Here is a 20,386-nt window from a genome sequence, read left to right as displayed (position 1 = left end):
TTCTCTTTTCCCCATGGCTCTGCGATTGCTGAAGAGGAGAGACGTTTTATATCTGTACTACCCAGTATAAGCCTTAGCTTGAAGTGACCCCCACCCGGATAGGCAGATCATTCATATTGAAAGGAGGGATGAAAAACTAAAAATATGTAAAATGAGAAAAAATAAGACATTGTAATACAATTGGTCATGTTAGGGGGTGAAATCTTCTGAAACAGTACTATTTTTTTTCCACAAAACTAGGAAAGAGCCTCTGTATCTACCACACATCTATTTCTCCTCTGCATTAATGCTGTATATGTAGTGCCAGAATCCCTCTGAGATGGCAGATACATAGGCATTGTCACACAAAAAACACACAGAATCGCATCCACTGATCCATTTTCTATCCATTCATCCATTTTCTTTTCATTCAGAGTTGAGATGGAGATGGAGGCTATCCCAGCAAGCAACGTGCACTGGGTAGGATACACCCTGGATGGGATGCCAGTCCATTGTAGGGTGAACACACAGACACACTTAAACCAGGGCCAGTTTTCCCAGAAGCCAATTAACCTACCAGTTAAACCGGAAAAACAGAAACCAGGGCAGCGGCAGGAAACCCACACGAACATGGAGAGAACAGATAAACTCTACGCTGATGGTACCCCAGGACCAGACCTCAGGGCCCCAGTGCAATGCTAACCACTGTGTCACTGTGCCGCCCCACGCAGGATAGCGAAAAATATCAATCCAAAACAAGAACATGACCTTTGTCACCACATTTAGCTGATTCTTTGATTAATCCTAATGTGCCACACAACTTGACAATTATTAAACAACCATTTATTATTTAAAGAAGTGTTTCCTGGTGCCAATTATAAAAACTGCCTGTACTAAGTTGCTTTTTGTGTTGCTTTCTTTTTTGGAATGCTTCTAATTGCTGGGCTCCACTTTATTCTCTTCAAGAGTCAGCCCTCTGTGGTATTCTCAGAGGCAGAAAAGATCAAACTCTTTCAATACTTCATTCATAATTCATTCCTCTCAGCCTGGGAAAGTTTAGTCTTCCTTCTTTAAAACTTCCAGTGTATCATCATAATGTTTGTAATATGGTTCTCACAAATATTACAGTACTTCTATATGTGGTCAGACTGAATATTGTGCATTGGTTCAGCACAGAAATAAGACACTTTTTGGTAGCCATCAATCATTATTGACCACAAAGAAACAGCCTGTAAAATTGTTCAAGCGCATCTAAATCTGGCACAAGCCTTTATTTCTTTGTTTTTTGTGTAATGACAAAAAATGTTAAGAATAATTTTGTTTTGACCTTGACTGACAGCCACATGAGTTTTGCTTTCAGTACAATTATTTCTTAAGCAACTTTGATGCACAACAATTGCTTAGTCTTGAACAGGTTATGAATAATTATCCATATTTTAAAGAAATGTATCTGAAAAAGCTTAGATTGTGAAAACATGCCAAACCATGTGATTAATTAATAGCTTAAAAACTGGACAAATGAAAGAAAAAAAAGGTTTCTTTACACAGCGTGAAGCATCAAGTTAAACAGCTGCTGCAATGACGTAGTTTTCTGAGATTGTTGCTTTTTATACACATATCCTGAAATGGTTGAAAAGCTTTAGCAGTTGCATTAATCATTTGGTTGGATCTAAACATATGACTATACCACCTTTATTCACATATAATAAAAATTGATAAAGTTTACTATCCATAATGATTAAATATGTTTACAGGGAGGTTAGGCTGCTGCTTTGTACATTGCTGAGTGAAAAATAAAGACCCCCTACTAGGTGTATAAACAGTCCTAATACTTTCCCTATGGAGACTGAAAAAGAAGATAAATGCCATTACTAACGGAATGTTATGCTATTGTAACAGTTAAGTAATCTCAAACATATCTGAAGTAAGTGTTAAAGTCCTGCAGAGATTCAGAGCAAATTCTGCATATGGAATCTGCAAGGAAAGAGCCATGCATAAACTGCAACAGATTTTTTAACAATCGCCAGGAAAAATGAAGTCTCTAAATTACACAATTTCACTTCAAAATTGTTGGAGGCTCTGATTTAGATCTGACGTACACTGTATTAGGCCCCCGGGTCAAAATAACCAGTTCAGCTACACAGACAGATTGTTACAGCCGTTGAAAGGAGTTTGAAGTATTTATGGTGATTTGAAGTTCCCACCAAATTTTAATGCAAGAGGTTTTCTTTAGATGACACATTCCAGCTGTTAAATAGCTTTTGATCATGCTCTGCTACCATCTCTTTAACTGCACACTAATATACTTTTTAATTGAAATGTTCAACTAAGAATGTCAATGCAAGCCCATATTTTGGTACCATGGAGATCATGTAGGAACACCAAGCTCACTTGCATATAATGTGCAAAAAAAACCTTCTCAGGTGTAGTTCTGTATTCATATAGTATTTTGTTTAAAATTCAAAACTATCTTCATGTAGAGCTATATCTTTATGTGAAACACTACAAGAGAAACCTTCAGTTTATTTATGGGTAACTTAATCTCACAGCCTTTTCCTTTCCACAAAAATGTTCTTTATCCAGATGTATCATGTCAAGGGGATGTTTCGTCTCATAAAGACAGTCAGGTGTTATGAACAGGGAGATAGATGAACACAGATGGGAAATGAGAACAAGTGGATAGGAAGTAAATCTTTCAGACACACAGGGCATATTATGCCCTAGGATCCCTGTACTTTCTTGTTTAAAAAATATTTATTTCTTTTTTAAACACGAATCGAGTTCAAGAATGGTTTAATAGAGGAAACAATACAAGGACATCCAACTGGAAAAAGGGTGATGTACTAAATGACTTAAACCTGCATTTCTTTAAACAGTGGCATCAAAGGCCATTTAAAAGTGTCTGTTGCAGTGGTGCTCACCTTGATCTGGAGAGCCAAATGTTTGCAGGATTTATAGGAAAACTCTTTATAATTAAGCAACTGATTGAGCTTCTTAAGTTACTCTGTGCTCAGCTGGAACACAAACCAGAAGACACTTCAATAGGAGATGGGACAATCATAGTCATTGTATAACTATAGTGGCTTTCTTCTTGTAAGTGACTTTAGCAATATAATTAAGCAGAGCAAAACTCAAGTAGATGCCCAAGGATGTATTTGGGTCTAACTTTCAGCAACATCTTTCTATGGCGTGAGATGCACAGCGTATTTCATTTTTCCTAGCACAAAACATGAAACTGAGAGAAGTTTCACAACGAAAAAGCAGGCATCTGCAGCGGATCAGAGTTCAATTCAAAATGAATTTTTCTTGGGTAGTGCGGATTGTGTGAGTTTTTTATTGTTCAGCATAACATTTTGCAGATGTTCAGCGTTTTAACCTGCTATTTTCACCAAAGGTCTGACGTTAAAAATTGGTACGACACATAAAACGAGACTGAGAATGCTTCTTGCTGCATTTAAAAAAAATGGTATAAAAATGTTAAACGGTGGAGCACTGTTGAATAGTGATGGACTATTGTTAGGTGTCACTAAGTTCTTTGAGATGTGGGAAGAACAGAAGAATGGAAAAGTCCCTTTGTAGACAACCCCACCTAATACTTCCTTGCTTAGTTAATTTGGCCCTGACAGAAACAAGCTGTGGCTGACGTTGAGCTGAACTTGAGAAGCTAATATTAGGCTGGAAAATTACTCAATCTTCTTCAGCCGTCAGTCTAAGACGACATTCTTTTTGGCCTCTGCTTTGTATCACGGGGCTATTGTTAAAACCTCAGTGTTGACACTCCTATAATTCCTTTTGGAAGTTACATCAGCACTCCTGGATGATAAACTCTCTCATATGAACAGACTAATGGATCCATGTCATCACTCACCATTGCAAAAGATTTTCGGGTTTAAAAAATATGAACTAACCCAGGATGTCTTTATAGTTTTTTTTTTTGGAAAGCACAATAGCTTGAAATGAAAGTGATTTATGCATACTATGTCCGGATGTTTGCATGATCTCCTTGAAGTTTGCAAAACGTCTACAGGATTTAATGCACATTGGCCTTAGAGAAGTGTGTGGAATCTGCGTTGAAATAGAAATGTATTCCACAATGTGATTAGGACCACTGAAAAACCCGTACAGACATGGTGCTAAACTCTGGGGGTTGAAGGGTCTTCGAATTGCCTCCATAGACACCAATAATCTTTTTATCAAGCTGATCACAAAAAAAGCCACAGTTTGTTTAAAATTGTACATATGTAGCGAATGAAAGATATTTTTAAACTATTTTTCCCCAGCTAAGCATTCATTTTCCATCGGTAGAATATAAATCAAAGAGTTGTGGATATATTCACAAAAAGGTTCCGGGCCATTTGGTGAATGCTGATGACTGCAGATGGGAGTCTTTAGGTGAGGGGTGGTGGGAGGCAATAGTGAGTAAGTCTTTGGTCTTTCGCTGGTTTATGTCCCTGCTACACCATTCAGCAAGGTGCCTCTTCACAGTTTCCCAGCACCCCCAGCTGTATAAAAAGGGGCTGGTACTGCTGGGGGGGCTAGACCTGAAATGGACAGCTGTACAAACCCAGGGGGGAGTCACATGTTTTCTAGCGCACTTAATTGTATACCAGAATACACTCCGGACTGCAGCAGCTTTGGTATAGACTTGATCATTATTTTCAGGTGAAGACTTGATGGAGCAATTTGAATCATACTACTTAAAAATATATAAAAAATAACTTGTTGGAAGAAATATTCAATATATACAAATACATTTAGAAAAGGTTTTAGAAAAAACCTTAAGTTGCCAAGTCCTGAACACTTTTATTGTGTTTATAGCCTATTAGAAACCAAGTGTTTAGTCTAAAATGCATCAGTGTTATTGAGCTTCATGTTCTTGTTATGCTTTTCACAGAAAAAGACACAGCAGTTCAGATCTTGATCCTGTTAATATTATGCTAGAATATGTTGAACATGTTCACATTAAATGACTTAGTGTAACACCACAACCATCATAAAGTAGAACTATGACTACACCATAACTCTTCATTTAAGTTAGATCACAGGGAATACAAATTTCAGAACATATTTTCAATGCTTTAGAACTGAATTTTTACTCATGTTATGTGCCATTTGTACATTCCATTGTGCTCAAACAGCTTGTTCTGTTTTGAAGCCTAAAATTGAATAACTTTAAAATATGCAATGAGTCCATTATAAAATAGTGCAAATTGCAAAATTGACATTACTTGACAACTTCTGGCAGCTACCAAAACAGTTTGTGTGGATCTCCAAGATTCTCCCAACACTTCAGATCCATATCTCCATAGTTCTACATCCAGCATGGTTATGAACTGCAGTAAAGAGCCTGAAAATGTCTGCCCTCAATGACAGTAGGATGTCTCTTCCTTTTAATACATGGTTACCAGCTCCCAACTTTAGCTCTGTGCCAAATGCAATTAGTCTAGAAACAACCGGTCATTTATACTAAGCATCAAATAGAATGTATTGTTTAAGAACTGCAAGCAATTCACAAAAAATTATTAGGAAGATTACTTTTTGGAGCAGGGAAAATGACATTACTTGTAGTTGGACATTTTGGACATTGCTAGCAGGTGACATGCTGATTAAAATTTGTCATGGGCTAGTAGCATGTGTGGACACTGTTATGAATACAAGCTGTACATCTCCTGTCGTTTTCCAATTCCTTTTATAGATCCTCAGCACAGCACATGCCCGTTCACTGGCTTCAGAGGCCTAGATGTAACATACCGTCACATATGTTCTGTGGGGAGCTGGGCAAGTAGGGCATTAGTGGTAACAACTTTCACATTTGCATCTTGCAACAAGGTCCTGAAGAAAGGTTCTCACATAAGAAAGAGCACACAGGAAGGGCAACAGGAGGGATTAGTGTAGGACTGGGCAGCCAGGCTGCTGTTAAACATCACAAGTGGAGTCTTGTGTAGACGGCACATTCCCTGTGGAAACCACAACACTGAGCCCTATCTATTGGCCTGTTGTGCACAATAAGTAGCATACAGTATAATTCTGCATGTCTGCACCACAACTCCTGATATCCATCAAGGCAGACCACACAAAACCTTGATTCTTCCCTGAAGAGTACTTGGCTCTGCTGCTGGGTCTGAAGTATTACTTACAAAACTTCGCTCAGCTTGGTCAATGAACAATGTTTGAAACAGTTGAGTTTCCTGCTCATATGTACAGGTTGTTGCCATCTGGAGTTTCTGATGCTGTCTAACTGGGAATGCAAAAACAATCACTAAGACTCCCAGATCAGGATCTTTCGTTGACTTTGTTTAGTTGTATGTCTTACCAGGCTTGAAATTACCTGCTGTGAACCCCCTGAAAATGAATGACAGTGCACTGATTTAGTCAGTCACAGATTTAGTCAGTCAACCTCCACATGCTGATGGTACAAAGTCATTAGTTCTCTGGTTAACAGGTGCATATCGATTCCTTTCTGTGTTTTTCTGAAGTCATTTGGTTCTTATGTCAATGGTACGTCGGTGTTTCACAGCCAGTAGTGAAAAATCAATCAAAATGACACAAAAGACATTTCATATCCAAAATCTGTACACTTTATTTTTATAAAAAACAGAGACGGATTCAGATGTACTCGTCAGTTTCAGAGGCAGTTCAGGCCATGATATATCACCATACTTCTGAATTTCCTCAGAAGTACAGAGATGAGCCAGAATAGTTTGTAACAGAATTTTATGGACAGATGAGTCCAAGATAAGCATTCAGCAATGTGATGGAAAGGTTAAATTGTGAAATAAGAAAGAAGCTGTAGGTGCTCCAAAAATCAGCCCTTCATCTGTGAAGAATGGTGGAGGTAATGTCATGGCCTGAGCGCACCTGGCTGTTTCAGGAACTGGCTGACTTGTCTTTATCTATGGTTGACAGGAACATTCTGTTTCTATACACAGAAAAAAAATGTTTTCCATTCTAATCACGCAGTGCTTCACCATGCAGTATGACAATGACCCAGAGCATACTGGCAACATAAACCAGGAGGATCAGGAGAAAAAAGTAGAAAATCTAACACTGGTCAAGTTAATGTCCAAATTTAAATTCAACTGAGCATGCATTTTACGTGCCAAAGAAAAAATAAGTCTGAATACCTTAAGAGTAGGCAAGATCTCAAAGTAAATCCAGCAAAGGCTTGACAAAGCATGCTCAATGCTTACACAGAAATTGGTGATTACCCAGGATTACTCAAGGGGTTTCATACAAAGTCTTTTAATACTCTGAAATTTACATCATATGTAAATGTAGTGCTTCTAACTTATAGTCTAAATGTTTTCTTATCATAAAGTATGATATGACGAAATCTGATCAAATATCTGCATGGAATTACCCAAAAATAAAAGGAAATCCTATTGCTCTTATCATTCCTATTTATTTCCCAATCACAAATACCAAATGCTTGACTGTAAAGCAAAAATAACAGTTAGTCAAAACCAGATTTTGATTTTGCAGCCCAGATATTTTAGAAGGCTGCTATATAGTCATATTCACATAGTTACGGTATGTCCTTACCAAACATGAAAAACATCAAAATAATGAACCCTAGCCTGAAGGTGACATTAGGTTAAATGAAGACAACATCAAATTAAGTGCTATAATACATACTTAATAAGGTGCTTACATTATAGAGGCATGCTACATTTTGCACAATATAGTTGCAAAAATGCCCTTTCAAGCCACATCTTCAGTATTAAACAGTAACTGATAATGGCACTGTGATAAGGTCCAAGAATCTAATCTGATTTTAGCTGGCCTGAACCAGAGTCAAACATGTTTTTGTGATTTTTAGCCTAACTTTGTGAAATATTGTACTGTTGCAAACAATATAATGCAATTTCAAATTTTATTATATTCCTCGTATTATTTTCAACATAGGTTGTAATGTCACCAACCGCAGTCTTGAAAAGGAATTTTGTGTCTACTGTACCTTCCATTTTATATCTTCATTTAAACGTCAACATCTAATCACACAACATGTGAAGGTAAACAGAAAAATAAACAAATGTACCTTTTTATCGAAACGTCATCCACTTGTGTTGACACAGGCTATTTTCTTTCAGAAATTTAGAATTAAATTTCTAAATATAACAGGTTAATCTGCATTAACAAGAACCACTATAAGAAACATTCATCATAAACACAGCTTTTTTCCTTGTACATTAAAATGAAATATTTTTTTTCCACAGAAAGGTGTGCTTGTGAAAAAATGTTAATGAATAAATATTTCTGCTTATTTAAATGTTTTAAGCAATTCTAGTGGATTGCGACATGTTCGTGTAGCATATAAGCTAGAGAAGCAATACTTAATGGAGGTTAATAATTTGCTTTTAAAGAGAAAGGCATGAATGTTAATACTGTAGTTTTTTTTTTAATGGGCACCATGACAATATATTATTTTTGTTAGCCGTCTTGAACTGTGTATTATGGAGCCTACATCTTGAAAATGCAGACAGCTATCAAATTTTTCAGCTTCTGCACGGCACATTCTGGCCCAGTTGTTACCGTGCATCTGGAATCATCACTACGTAAAAGGAGCTATTGTGTCTGAACATGACCGAAGTCTAGTAAAACTGGAATACCTGTAAATAAAGCAGCTAAGATCTCATTCGAAAAGCATGCACTCCAGCAGACATGGATAGCAACAAAATCTGGAGGATTTAAAATGTAGATATGAATAGCCATAACAGCTATGAAACAAATTCAGAGAAAACTGAATAAACAGGTCTAGGCTGTGTAGAATGACACGATGACATCAAACTAAAGCTGAAGATGGAATTAAGTGTGCCAGATGTAGCCTTGTAAATCATGAGACATGTCTCAGACACACATCAGCACTAATAAAATGATTATCTGTTTATAACATCACTTAGGCAAATGGTTAGTTTCTTCAAGAAGAGAAGAAAATCAGTTATTGAAGTAAGAACCACTCTACTAAAGCACATAAACTCAAGTGGTAATAAAAACCGTTAGGATGTACAGTATATATACAGTATATTATTGCATTCTGAAGTTTATTTTAACAGAGTCTTAAGGTCTTCACCTTCTAAAAATAAAGACATCATTTTCTAGTCTAAATTCAGCAGCCAGAAATAGGCCACATGCTGCTAGCTGGGGAAAAGACACTTTTGCCCCAGTTTTAGTTAATGTTGGACCACAGCGTTACATCCACAAAAGGTGCCAAAATGTCTAAATCAATAGAAGTCTGCCCCTTTGCAGAACTCTTTAGATTATCTTAGCTTGCTTGCTGGTGATACATTCACTGCAGAGAGCGCAATCTAAATTGATAGCCACCTTTACCCTCTGGGTTGCAGTAGTAGCTACAGGTAGAGGACACAAAATTGGCAAGTTTCTTAGTTGGTAAAGGGCAACAGTCCTATCCATTTATGACCATGGTTTAGTGTCTTCTCTTTAACTGTCACAAAAAACAAACAATAGGTTTTATGTACTATCTTATCTACCGTTTCTAATCAGCAAAGCTCAGATATGAAGGTTCCCTGGATGAAAAGTTCTTTGGCATTCCCAGTAGAAATTAGTTCATTCATATTTCATGCTTTCCATACAGTAGGTGGCAAGAAAAACAAATCAGATGTGTCATTTCTTCTTGATACTGATACTACATCATAAGGTTTAGGCAGACCACTGCATAAGGAGCTGTAATGACAAGGAAGTATTAAGCACAAAGTAATTATTGTCAGGAGATGTGATCTGGCATATTTGCATTGGAGGGATGTTTAAAATGCACCATGATGGGTTCCTCGTATGGACATTGATTCTTTTCAAGCAGTGTTTCATCAGTTTTTCCCCTAAGGACCAGGTACCGCAGAGCCACAGTGTGCCAGTCAGTCACCTCGTCAATGTGCAGTAGCCCACTCTGTCTGGAGTGTCTGACGAAACCACCTACAAAAATCAAAAACATCAAGCGTTTCAGAAAAACTACAGATAAGAAGTAAAAGCCATCCAACCCAATCCAAGCATGATCGTTCCCTCAAAAACCTGCTGTCCTACAGACAAGGTAAGGGTCAGCACTTACTGGGAAATGTACAGCAAGAGATTGTGTTCAAAGTCAAGTGTACCAGTAGATGTATTAAAAGGTGTACGTGCCCTCTGGAGAGATCTGGCTCCTCCTGTTAGTTCTCATCCAGCCAACAGATGTGCGCGCCAGCAAATCTAGAGAGTGGGTGTCTGACACGGCGTCTAGGTCCTCCTCCTCTGTCATCAGGTCCCTCCCTTCAGACGAGCAAACCTTTCCTGAAAAATGCAGTAATAACTGTTGAAGTCGTCTCCATGGTAAATGGCTGAATTTGTATCAGCTGCATTTTCACCCCTTCACCTTTGTAGGGGACTTGACAGTCCCCAACAGTGAACTGACCTGCTTTTTGTGAACTATAAGACATGGACTCTGAATGAGCTCCACTTTCAGCTGAGCCATCTGATATGTGATAAGCCTTGTAATATGAAAACAATTTAGGCAGGCAACCTACTGAACTTCCATTGTTTTTTGTCAATGCAAGAGTAATCCGTTGCTTTATTTCTTGAAATAAAAGATGGAATAATATAAATACCTCCATGTTTGCAGAGCATCTTGACATAGAAGAAGAGGTTGGTGAAGAGGTTGAAAGGCGAGGGTGTGCCAGATTTACGGTTCATGTCCCGGATCAGCACCGCTCTCCCGAATTTCCACTCTGTGTCAGACTGGGCCTGGATGCGTTGATACGTATCACTCATCATGGCGATCAGCAGATTGACCAGCACAATGACTGTCACCACCAGGTAGATTCCGAAGACAAAGTGAGTGATGACTCCTGTGAAAGCCGGTGACCGATTCAGCGATGGCATGGAATCAGGATCAATCAGCCCAAAGAGTGCAAAGAACAGTTTGATGGATATTTCCAACGGGGTTTGAATCTCTGTACTATTATGGTTGCCAGTGGTGTTTCCAAAGGAAAGCTCCTCTGGGTAGACTGGCTGGTAGACAGCAGAGAGGTTCATGGTGAAGGCAGTGTGGAAAAGAACCAGGATGACTGCGAACCGAGCCAGGTCTTTAATGAGATCTCGGATGATAATGGCCCAGGGGCCAAACAAGTGATGAAAGGTCAGGAATTCCAGGAACTGCACAAAACTGAGGGTCATGGAAACAGCTAGGAAGATGTTGCGGGCAAAAAGACAGTGGAGGTCATCGGGAGACTGGAAGGCAAAAGCTAGCAAGTGACAGAAGAAGGCCACAGCGGAGAAACCCAGGACTAAGACACGGATCCAGGCTAATCCGGCCCGCTCTCCTGGGTGTGTCAATTCGGACACCAGCATCCCCGAAAGCCAGGCCAAGAGGAGCCACTCATTCCACTCGGGCAGCAGATTCCCCAGGTAGATGGGACTAACTGGGGGATAAACAATGGTGACGATGAAGAGCAGTAACAAGAAGATGTGGGAGACCAGGTGGCTCATGAACTTCATGATGGGGATCTTATTGAACTTGTGCTTCAGTGGGAGGGAGAAGGCCAGCCAGAGCAGTGGGCAGGACAGCAGGCAGAAGAAGAGGAGGACGATCTTCCAGGGTGCCCACTTCAGGCTGCCATACCACACCTCCGTCAGGTACTTCTGAACAGCAGGATGGGCCACCACATCCTTCTGCTGGCTCTCAATCAGGCAGTCCAGCATGGTTGTTCCGCGGTGGTCCAGCGCGCGTAGGATGTAGCCAGCGCTTTTGCCTCCAGAGGCCACGGTGAGGAGCTCGGTAGCCATGCCCTCGCAGTACTTCGCGGCGTTCAGAAGGTCCATGGAGCGCTCCTTTTCCTTCAGAGCGGTGAGGCCGAATGCCCGCGAGAGCTTCACGGCCGCATCGAGAGGGGCAGGGGAGTGGAGGACAAACTCCTCGATCACAGCGTTGTTGTTCAGCTTCCCGCAGACCATCAGGTCGAAAATGAACTGAAAACGATAACGGTACAAATCAAATCTGTGTAAGAGAAACGCCTGTCACATTGGACATGGTGTCCAAAAGCAGAGTAAATCTTACTGTAGTTTGGGTCAGATTTTAAAATACATCACAAATCAGTTTAAAATAGAGCCATGCTACTGTTTGCTATTTTGGTATCATCTGTAGAAGTCACTAGTTTATCTACCATAGCAGAATCTAGAAGATTGGTAAACATCTGGCAGAGCAGTGGTCTTGATCCAGCTCGCTGTGGTACTCTAGTAATTACATCAGTCTGAGCATTTACCCCTTAACTATGTTGTTTTCTATCCACTAGCTAGTTCTCAAAAGCCTCCCTATAAATTAAATATACCTTAACATACCTGTTGTGTGCATGCCTGTTGCTGTTTCCACTTGCTTAATGAACTCTAACAAGTTAAGTGAGGCCAGACCTATTTTTTCTACTGAATACAAAGGTGTTTTTCATTGCGGGCCAATTTGGAAGGTATTATGAAAAAAGGAGTTAGATGTGGAATCATGTACCGGTCACTCGTGGCCTGTTAACCCGCTGACAGACTTCAGGCCTACCTTCCTGTCTTCCACAAGTTTGAAGGTGTTGTTGTCTTGCCTCAACAGGAAGCTGACGGTGTCCTGGTGGTTTTCCTCAGCGGCGTACTGGATGGGAGTCCTTCCTTCCTTACACTCCATCCTGGCTGACGCCCCACTTTCCACCAGGAAACGCACCATCCCCAGAAACCCCGACTTGGCTGCAAAATGCAAGGGAGTCCAGCCACTCTGAGGGCCAGAAGGAAAATGACTGATACACCTGTGGAATCTCATAAACATGCTTCCTCATCGTACTTGGAGCATTTTAAAATTAATACTGTTATAGTCTTAATATATAGTCTCTAAATAATAAATACGGGGCATCAATGCATATCTTGCTGTGACCGTGTATTTTTTAAAAATAAGATGTTTTACAAAAACAATACGTGTTTTTTCGAATTAAGAATTCTCATCTCCTAAAATGTTAATGTTGCATCCCTTCTTGAATCTCTAAAATCAAACACTTTCAAAATAATATCCCAACATTACGCATCGACACAAATTATTTATAGTTAATACTTTTGCTATTTGCATGCAAAATTCTGAAATTCTACATTAAAAGACAGCTGCCAGATGTTGGGCCAGGTCTGAATTTACTCTCTTCTTTTTTCTCTCTTTTAATATTTTTTTTTTGCAGTACCTTGTTTACTCATTTAACCAGAATGTAGATCTGCCCCTTATCAGCCACTTCTTGGTTATTATGGCACTTGCACACTACATTCAAGTTCATGAATTATCTGAATGCCTATCACCTGCAATGTTGAGAAGTTATCTTTTTCAAAAAGCTTCCGAAAATCTAAATTAACCAGATGGTATGCTAGATTTATATCCATTACTGCTGAGTGGAAAATGTGCTCATGTGCGGATGTCAAGATACAATCCATTAGTTTAATCTTGACCACAAAATCATGATTAGCTCCCGGATAGTACAGCGTTGGATAAGCTAACATATGCTTTTCATAATCAGCTACGATATTAGATTACAAAAATTGATGGAGAAGTGTAATCCTTAAATTTCAATTTTCAGCAGCTGCTGAAGTCTTGGCTTCCCGTTTCAGACAATGTATCAAGTGACAATGAAGCTAAAAGGTAAATAATCTGGCCTTGTAATTACCACATTTTTAAGACGTTCTTCCTAATATTACAAAAACCTACGAGTTCCTCTCCTTCATCACCCCTCACTTTTACTGACATATATTATATATTCTAGGTATTGAATACGGTAATGAAAATAAAACTATGCAAAGAACAGTGAAGGCAGTGAATAAGATTAACCGTAATATAAGTTATTATATTATAATATATAGTAATATATATATATATGTAATATGTCATTGTCACGTCATTTGCCAGACCGCTTTATACCACACGATGTCACGGGAAGCTGGAGCCTAGTCGGCAAGCAACGAGCGCAAGACAGGGTTCACCCTGGATGGGCCGCCAGTCCATCGCAGGGCAAGTGCAAGCCAATCATACATGGGGACAATCTGGAGGCCACGGTAAAGGCCGAGGGGAGAAATCTGGCCCGGACACCAGGATAACTCCCTACTCTTATCGAGAAATACCCGGGGATCTCTAATGATCACTGAGAGTCAGGACCTCGGTTTAACGTCTCATCCAAAAGACAGACTATGAAATACATAATATAATATTATAACATATACTATATAATATATACTATTATACCATAAGATTATATATACTATTATAAACCGTAATATAAAATATTAAAAAGCATAAAAGCACATTGTCATGGGGAGAACCACTGGTTTAAATTCACAGTGGTAAATGTCATACACAGCTCATTTTGTCTGTAAGGACAGTAAGTGTTGCTGTCGCAGAAAGCCGGAGTAGTGTCATCCCGTTCCTTATGTCTCACCACCGGTGTTCCTCTCACCTTGTCTATGTCATTAATCTCAGCCCCCTGGCCGAGCAGCACCCTGACCATGTTAACGTGTCCGTTGGCGGCGGCCAGGTGGAGACAGGTGCGCCCGCGCTTGTCCTTCAGGTGCAGGTGGGAGGTGGCCTTGCTGAGCAGGAGGCCCACAACTTCCGTGTGGCCGTTCTGCGCGGCCAGGTGGAGGGGAGTCGAGCCCTGTGGAGAGAGAGTAGTAGAGTAGAGGAGTTTATTGTCAGATGCACTCGTACATTGAAATTCTTATTCACGCTGATCTCTTTGGACATAGACAGTACAGCAGTGTGGAAGAGCCCCCTTTTTGGGTAGTGTTGGCAGGGGGTTTCCACATTAACCTTAACCTTATCTTTCCATAATCTGTAACCGTCTCTTTCCAGATAGCAGTGGCAATAACCTCTCTCGGTCGATTCCGGTAGGCCAGGTGCGCTCATTAACCGTCTTCTTACTTACCAGCATGCCGACCCGGAAAACGACCGAGGCTGCTATCGTAACCTAATACCGTTATGCTCACTGCTTCATAACCTTGAGGGTTCTGTGGAAAGGCCCTGTGGAAAAGGCAACATTCACTGCCTCGCTTTTATAGGGAGCTAAAGTCACCAGGTACCAGCCAATTCCGTGAGAATCTGAAGAATGTGGCTCTCCTGAATAAAATGACTCTGCCCCTTGATGACTCATTTGTGCTTCCAACCGCAGCATCACTACCAGCTGACAGCACCACACGATGTAGGCGGTACATTACAAACACAACACAATATAGCAACAGGAACAATAAATATGTTGTGGGACAATAAACATGTAGTAGTGAGAGAGAAAAAAACATGGTAAAAGTGCATAGTGCAGATGTGCATTGAGTGTGTGGCAAGACTACAGACTACAGAGGTTCATTTTGTTGAGGATGTGTAGAAGGGGGCATACAGGGAGAAGAGAGTCTGATCTCGAAGACAACCGAACACCAATGGGGCCAGAGTCCTGGTCACGCAAAGCACATTTTCGAAATCATTGCACTAGGGACAACAATATCTAAGAATTAAATGCTTTTTCAATGCTTGAAATACTTGGGTGAGAAAAGTTTGGCTTGACCTGCTTGATTAACAGGCAGCCTCCTGGCCACAGGACGAGGAGACTCGAACCCCATTCAGGCTGAGTGAACCAAGGGGCAGCTGCGATGTGGACATGTGGTGGAGGAGGGATGCTGGAAACGAACGTGAAGGGAGGTGTTATATAATGTGATATACATACAATATAACTAATTTCGTAATGATGGTGATTAGGTACAGCTGTGTAAGATTGACTTGTCGTTGTTATCCCTCCTGAACTTTAGTTAATAACTGTTACGGTATCAGCATCCCCCGATTTTAAACCACAACCAATCTTAGAAGGCATAGACTCCAGTGATAGTTACCCAATCACCTTTCCTGTTCACTACCCCACCTCCAGAGCTAGGATACTTTAGGAGAGCCCGTAGGGACATCAGTGCTCAGTAGTGGGTTTTCCCTGGCGAGCTGAATTTCCCCGTTGGGCATGAACATTCTTTCTGTGTTCGAATTCTTGGTAACCAGACAACAGCTATATTCTCGACCTCGACTTCTGGATTTTGTCTGCCATTTCGTCTTGTGACTCTCTTGGTTATTGGACTTTCCGATTGCCTAGTAACCTAGACTTCTGGATCTCCCCTCGGGTATTGTACGATTTATCTCACTTCCGGATTTAGACCTCGTTTGCTACTCCCTAGACCACGAGTTTGGATTTTGTTATTTATTCTGTTTTCGGCTTCATAGTGAACTCGTCACCCACAAAGAGTCCATCACTTTGGTTGTTACAGCTCGCATTCGTAACAATAACCTCCATTCAGGTAAAGCATGTCTTTTCACCCTTTTTCTTTTCAAAAGCCACCGAACCTGATTGATCCCCAATCTTGCCAGAGAACAGTGAGGTATTTGATAATATTTAATAATACAGAGCTACACAGCAATTACACTTGATGAAAACGACAACCACAGTACAATGATACAAGAGACTAAAAGAGGTTCACTTTGGAATAAATCTGCAGAGTCCATGATCACAACAAGGAAGAAAAACATGCCAAACTAAGCTCTGAAAAAGTGTGACAATCTGGGGAGAAGAGAACACCAAGGATAAATGGGAGGACAGCTATAGGAAAATATCTGGTAATGACTGAGCACTGGTGTTTCCATCTCATGAAAATGTCAACCTGAAAAATGTGTTATGAAAACATTTCTGAGGCTCTTGAATGCTATCTTTACTCTGTATTAAGTACTAAAATATGTAAACTGTGCTCTCAGAATAGAACCAATGGGCGTGACGTGCCTGCAAGTTGGTTTCGGCGTCGGCCTGCACTCCGGGGCAGTTCAACAGGAGCCTCACCAGACCTTCGTGGCCAGACTGTGCGGCCAGGTGGAGGGCGGTCAGGCCTGACTGAGAGACAGACACACACAGCACAAGGTGAGCGACAGACGACATAGACGTACAGGAACAGAAACAGCCAACAAGTGCAAGTAACACGGAAGAGAGGAGAACGTGGCTGAAACGCAAAAATTCTTCAAAACTGAGGACATTAGCCATTACGTGTCATAACATTGCTGGCCCAACCCAGGTAACTGAGCTCTAGCGCATCAAAACGGTTTTGAGTGGTTACAACGAGAGGAGGCCATCTGGTCAAGAAACAGAAACATATTTCCGTCTTATGTATTCAATAAAACAGTGAAACGCATGCATTACGAAGTCCTCGCTTGTATCACAAAATCACAAAGCTAAAAAAGGTGATGGTAGGTAATTGATCCAAAGATCTCATAAGCTGTTTCTTGAAAGAAACCATGGTATTGACTTCAATAGCACAGCTGGGTAGTTTGATCCACACTCCCAGAGCAGCAAAAGTCTGTGAGTTACACAATGAGCTGAGACAGCTTGTGACACAATGGCTTTTCCTGCATTCTTGCAAGTACTGGGGGAACCTGCAGGAAACTGTCAGGTCTTGTAGTCTGTCCATACTGTACATTTTCTAACAGTTTTATTCAATTGAGGACTGCAGGGGGAGCCAGAGCCTATCCCAGCAAGCAATGGGTGCAAGGCTGGGTACACCCTGGATGGGACTCCAGTGCATCACGGGGAACAAACGGACATAAACATGCATTCGTGGTGCCAGGGCCAGTTTTCCTGAAAGCCAATTACCTTACCTGTCTGCCCTTGAACTCTGGGAGGAAATTGGAGCACCTGGAGCAAACCCATGCAGACATGGAGAAAACATACGAACCCCACAGGACAGACAGCACCCCAGGAATTGAACTCTGGGCCTCAGAGCTGAGCAGCGCCGATGCTATTCGGTCCTGTCCCGTGGTTTAAGATACCTCAGCGAGTGGTTCTCGACCAGGCTGTCCCTCTGTGGAGCTTTGAGGAGGTTCACTGCGCATCGTGGCCGGCACCTTGGTGAGAATCTCCCTCACAAAGTCCGTCTGTCCAAAACAAGCTGCCACATGGAGTGCGGTGAGTCCTGTCTGCGCAAGGCAACAGGATTAGAGAAACCATTATCTACCGGACGCAAGGACAAACCACACACAATGCTCTTGAGCTCTCTACGTTTTTCACTTTAACATACACTGCTTGGTGTTTTTTTATTTAAAAAAAAGCTGTTTCTTTGTGTTTCACTTCAAACATAACACCTCAAAATAAAAAGGTGAATGTCAGTGGATTTAATTCAGCCCAGTCAGACATTACGAACTGCTCATGTAAGTGCTTTATTCTACTGATAGTTCGGCTTTCCGTGAACATTTCTATTTTAGATGAAAATAAATTCCAGTTTCTAAATAAAATCAAATAGGGCTCGGTTTGAAAATGCATTTTTCATAGCTGCAGAGAAACACGAATTTCTAAGCTCCGAAGAGCCTTATTCTGCTTCCTTTGAACACAAATATGGTACTAACAAAATGGTAAAATGAATACATATTTGAGGCATTGAAAAATGTGCTTAAATTCAATGGGCACCTTGGTGCTGTATATTTTAAGGGAGATGCTGCCCTTCAAGGCTTCCAGGACATGTGTGTGTCCGTTCTTGGCGGCTAAGTGAATAGCAGTCATTCCCTCCTGGAGGAAAAATAGGACATAATATTTTATTGTTAGGTATTCAATAAAAGAGTGACATGAATGAGTATCACCCTCACAAAGCTAAAAAAATGAAAAACATATCAGTCAACTCTCTGTATTCCTATTGTCAGAGTTTTGAAACAGATCTAAAATAATGCTTGAAATAACTGGTTAATAAATAAATTAACCAAAGTTAATTTGAAAAAAATTAAATGCTTTTCAGATCATAACGTGACTCAGATTATATATAAAACAAGATTATATGTAAAACAAACATGTATAAAACAAGAAACACTTTGGTCCCTTTCTCGAGGTTTAAACCTCATCCCTCACTGTTACAGTTTTCCCTAAAAATAGTTTTGTTCTGCTAGAAACGTCACTATCAATGGCTTTTTAAGCCAGGTTCATTAGAAAATCTTCGTTAAATCGGGTATTTGTTTAAATCGACAGTCTTTTGTGTATAGGTGGTGTAATTAGACAGAAATAGTCTTTTATGTGCTTCATTTGCAGACAAAGATTAAGAAACGTCCCACAGACCACCATTGGCAAAAATAGGAGGCACCTTATCAAATTGTCATTAGGATGTGGATATTAAAGGTTAGCACAGAGCTCTGTGAGGTCAGCCCACAGTCTATTATCTCAGTGCCTCAATACATCCTTACTGTCTTCTACTGTATGTTCACTTACCGCATTTTCTTCAGCTGCTGAAGCTCCAGCCTCAAGTAACACCTTCACAACCTCTGTGTGGCCTCCAGCAGCTGCCAAGTGGACTGGGCTTGAGCCATTTGTCTGCGAAAGATCCCAAAAACACAGAGTTCCAAAACACTGTGCTTCAAGGGCAACCCCAGTGCTGCCTTAGATAAGGTAATCGACTATAAAGTACTAAAAACCTATTCTCACACTGCCCAAATACTGCAAAATCAAGCCAAGGTAAAAATATACAGGCTGCTGGTTTATTTGGAGGGGGAATGGATAGACTAAAATTATTTATTTCATTGCCCCATAAGATAAAGCTCCACAAATCCCATGACAGTAGTGCAGAAATGGATACATACAGTGCCTTGCGAAAGTATTCGGCCCCCTTGAACTTTTCAACCTTTTGCCACATTTCAGGCTTCAAACATAAAGATATACATTTTTTATTTTATGTGAAGAATCACCAACAAGTGGGACACAATTGTGAAGTGGAACGAAATCTATTGGATTTTTGAAACTTTTTTAACTAATAAAAAAATGAAAAGTTGGGCGTGCAAAATTATTCGGCCCCTTTACTTTCAGTGCAGCAAACTCCAGAAGTTCAGCGAGGATCTCTGAATGATCCAATGTTGTCCTAAATGACTGATGGTGATAAATAGAATCCACCTGTGTGTAATCAAGTCTCTGTATAAATGCACCTGCTCTGTGATAGTCTCAAGGTTCTGTTGAAAGCGCAGAGAGCATCATGAAGACCAAGGAACACACCAGGCAGGTCCGTAATACTGTTGTGGAGAAGTTTAAAGCCGGATTTGGATACAAAAAGATTTCCCAAGCTTCAAACATCCCAAGGAGCACTGTGCAAGCGATCATCTTGAAATGCAAGGAGTATCAGACCACTGCAAATCTACCAAGACCTGGCCGTCCCTCTAAACTTTCAGCTCAGACAAGGAGAAGACTGATCAGAGATGCAGCCAAGAGGCCCATGATCACTCTGGATGAACTGCAGAGAACTACAGCTGAGGTGGGAGAGTCTGTCCATAGGACAACAATCAGTCTTACACTGCACAAATCTGGCCTTTATGGAAGAGTGGCAAGAAGAAAGCCATTTCTCAAAGATATCCATAAAAAGTCTCGTCTAAAGTTTGCCACAAGCC

General features: G+C 40.6%; 1 protein-coding gene across 1 annotated transcript in view; it reads right to left on the bottom strand.

The window, feature by feature from the left end:
- Positions 1-6,534: 6,534 nt before the first annotated feature.
- The window catches only part of trpn1 (transient receptor potential cation channel, subfamily N, member 1), a 42,985-nt gene continuing 29,133 nt past the window's right edge, over positions 6,535-20,386 (bottom strand). The window contains exons 20-28 of the mRNA XM_006635845.3: positions 19,224-19,325; positions 18,438-18,536; positions 17,804-17,950; positions 16,767-16,874; positions 14,421-14,618; positions 12,506-12,712; positions 10,572-11,931; positions 10,111-10,257; positions 6,535-9,906 (exon numbers count right to left, since the gene is read on the bottom strand). Coding sequence (XP_006635908.3) covers positions 9,701-9,906; positions 10,111-10,257; positions 10,572-11,931; positions 12,506-12,712; positions 14,421-14,618; positions 16,767-16,874; positions 17,804-17,950; positions 18,438-18,536; positions 19,224-19,325 — 2,574 coding nt within the window. The 3' untranslated portion in view covers positions 6,535-9,700. The remainder of the gene's footprint in view (positions 9,907-10,110; positions 10,258-10,571; positions 11,932-12,505; positions 12,713-14,420; positions 14,619-16,766; positions 16,875-17,803; positions 17,951-18,437; positions 18,537-19,223; positions 19,326-20,386) is intronic.

The sequence above is a fragment of the Lepisosteus oculatus genome, chromosome 10, assembly GCF_040954835.1.
Source record: "Lepisosteus oculatus isolate fLepOcu1 chromosome 10, fLepOcu1.hap2, whole genome shotgun sequence".
In the NCBI taxonomy this organism is placed as follows: domain Eukaryota; kingdom Metazoa; phylum Chordata; class Actinopteri; order Semionotiformes; family Lepisosteidae; genus Lepisosteus; species Lepisosteus oculatus.
This window is presented reverse-complemented; position numbering and strand designations above follow the sequence as displayed.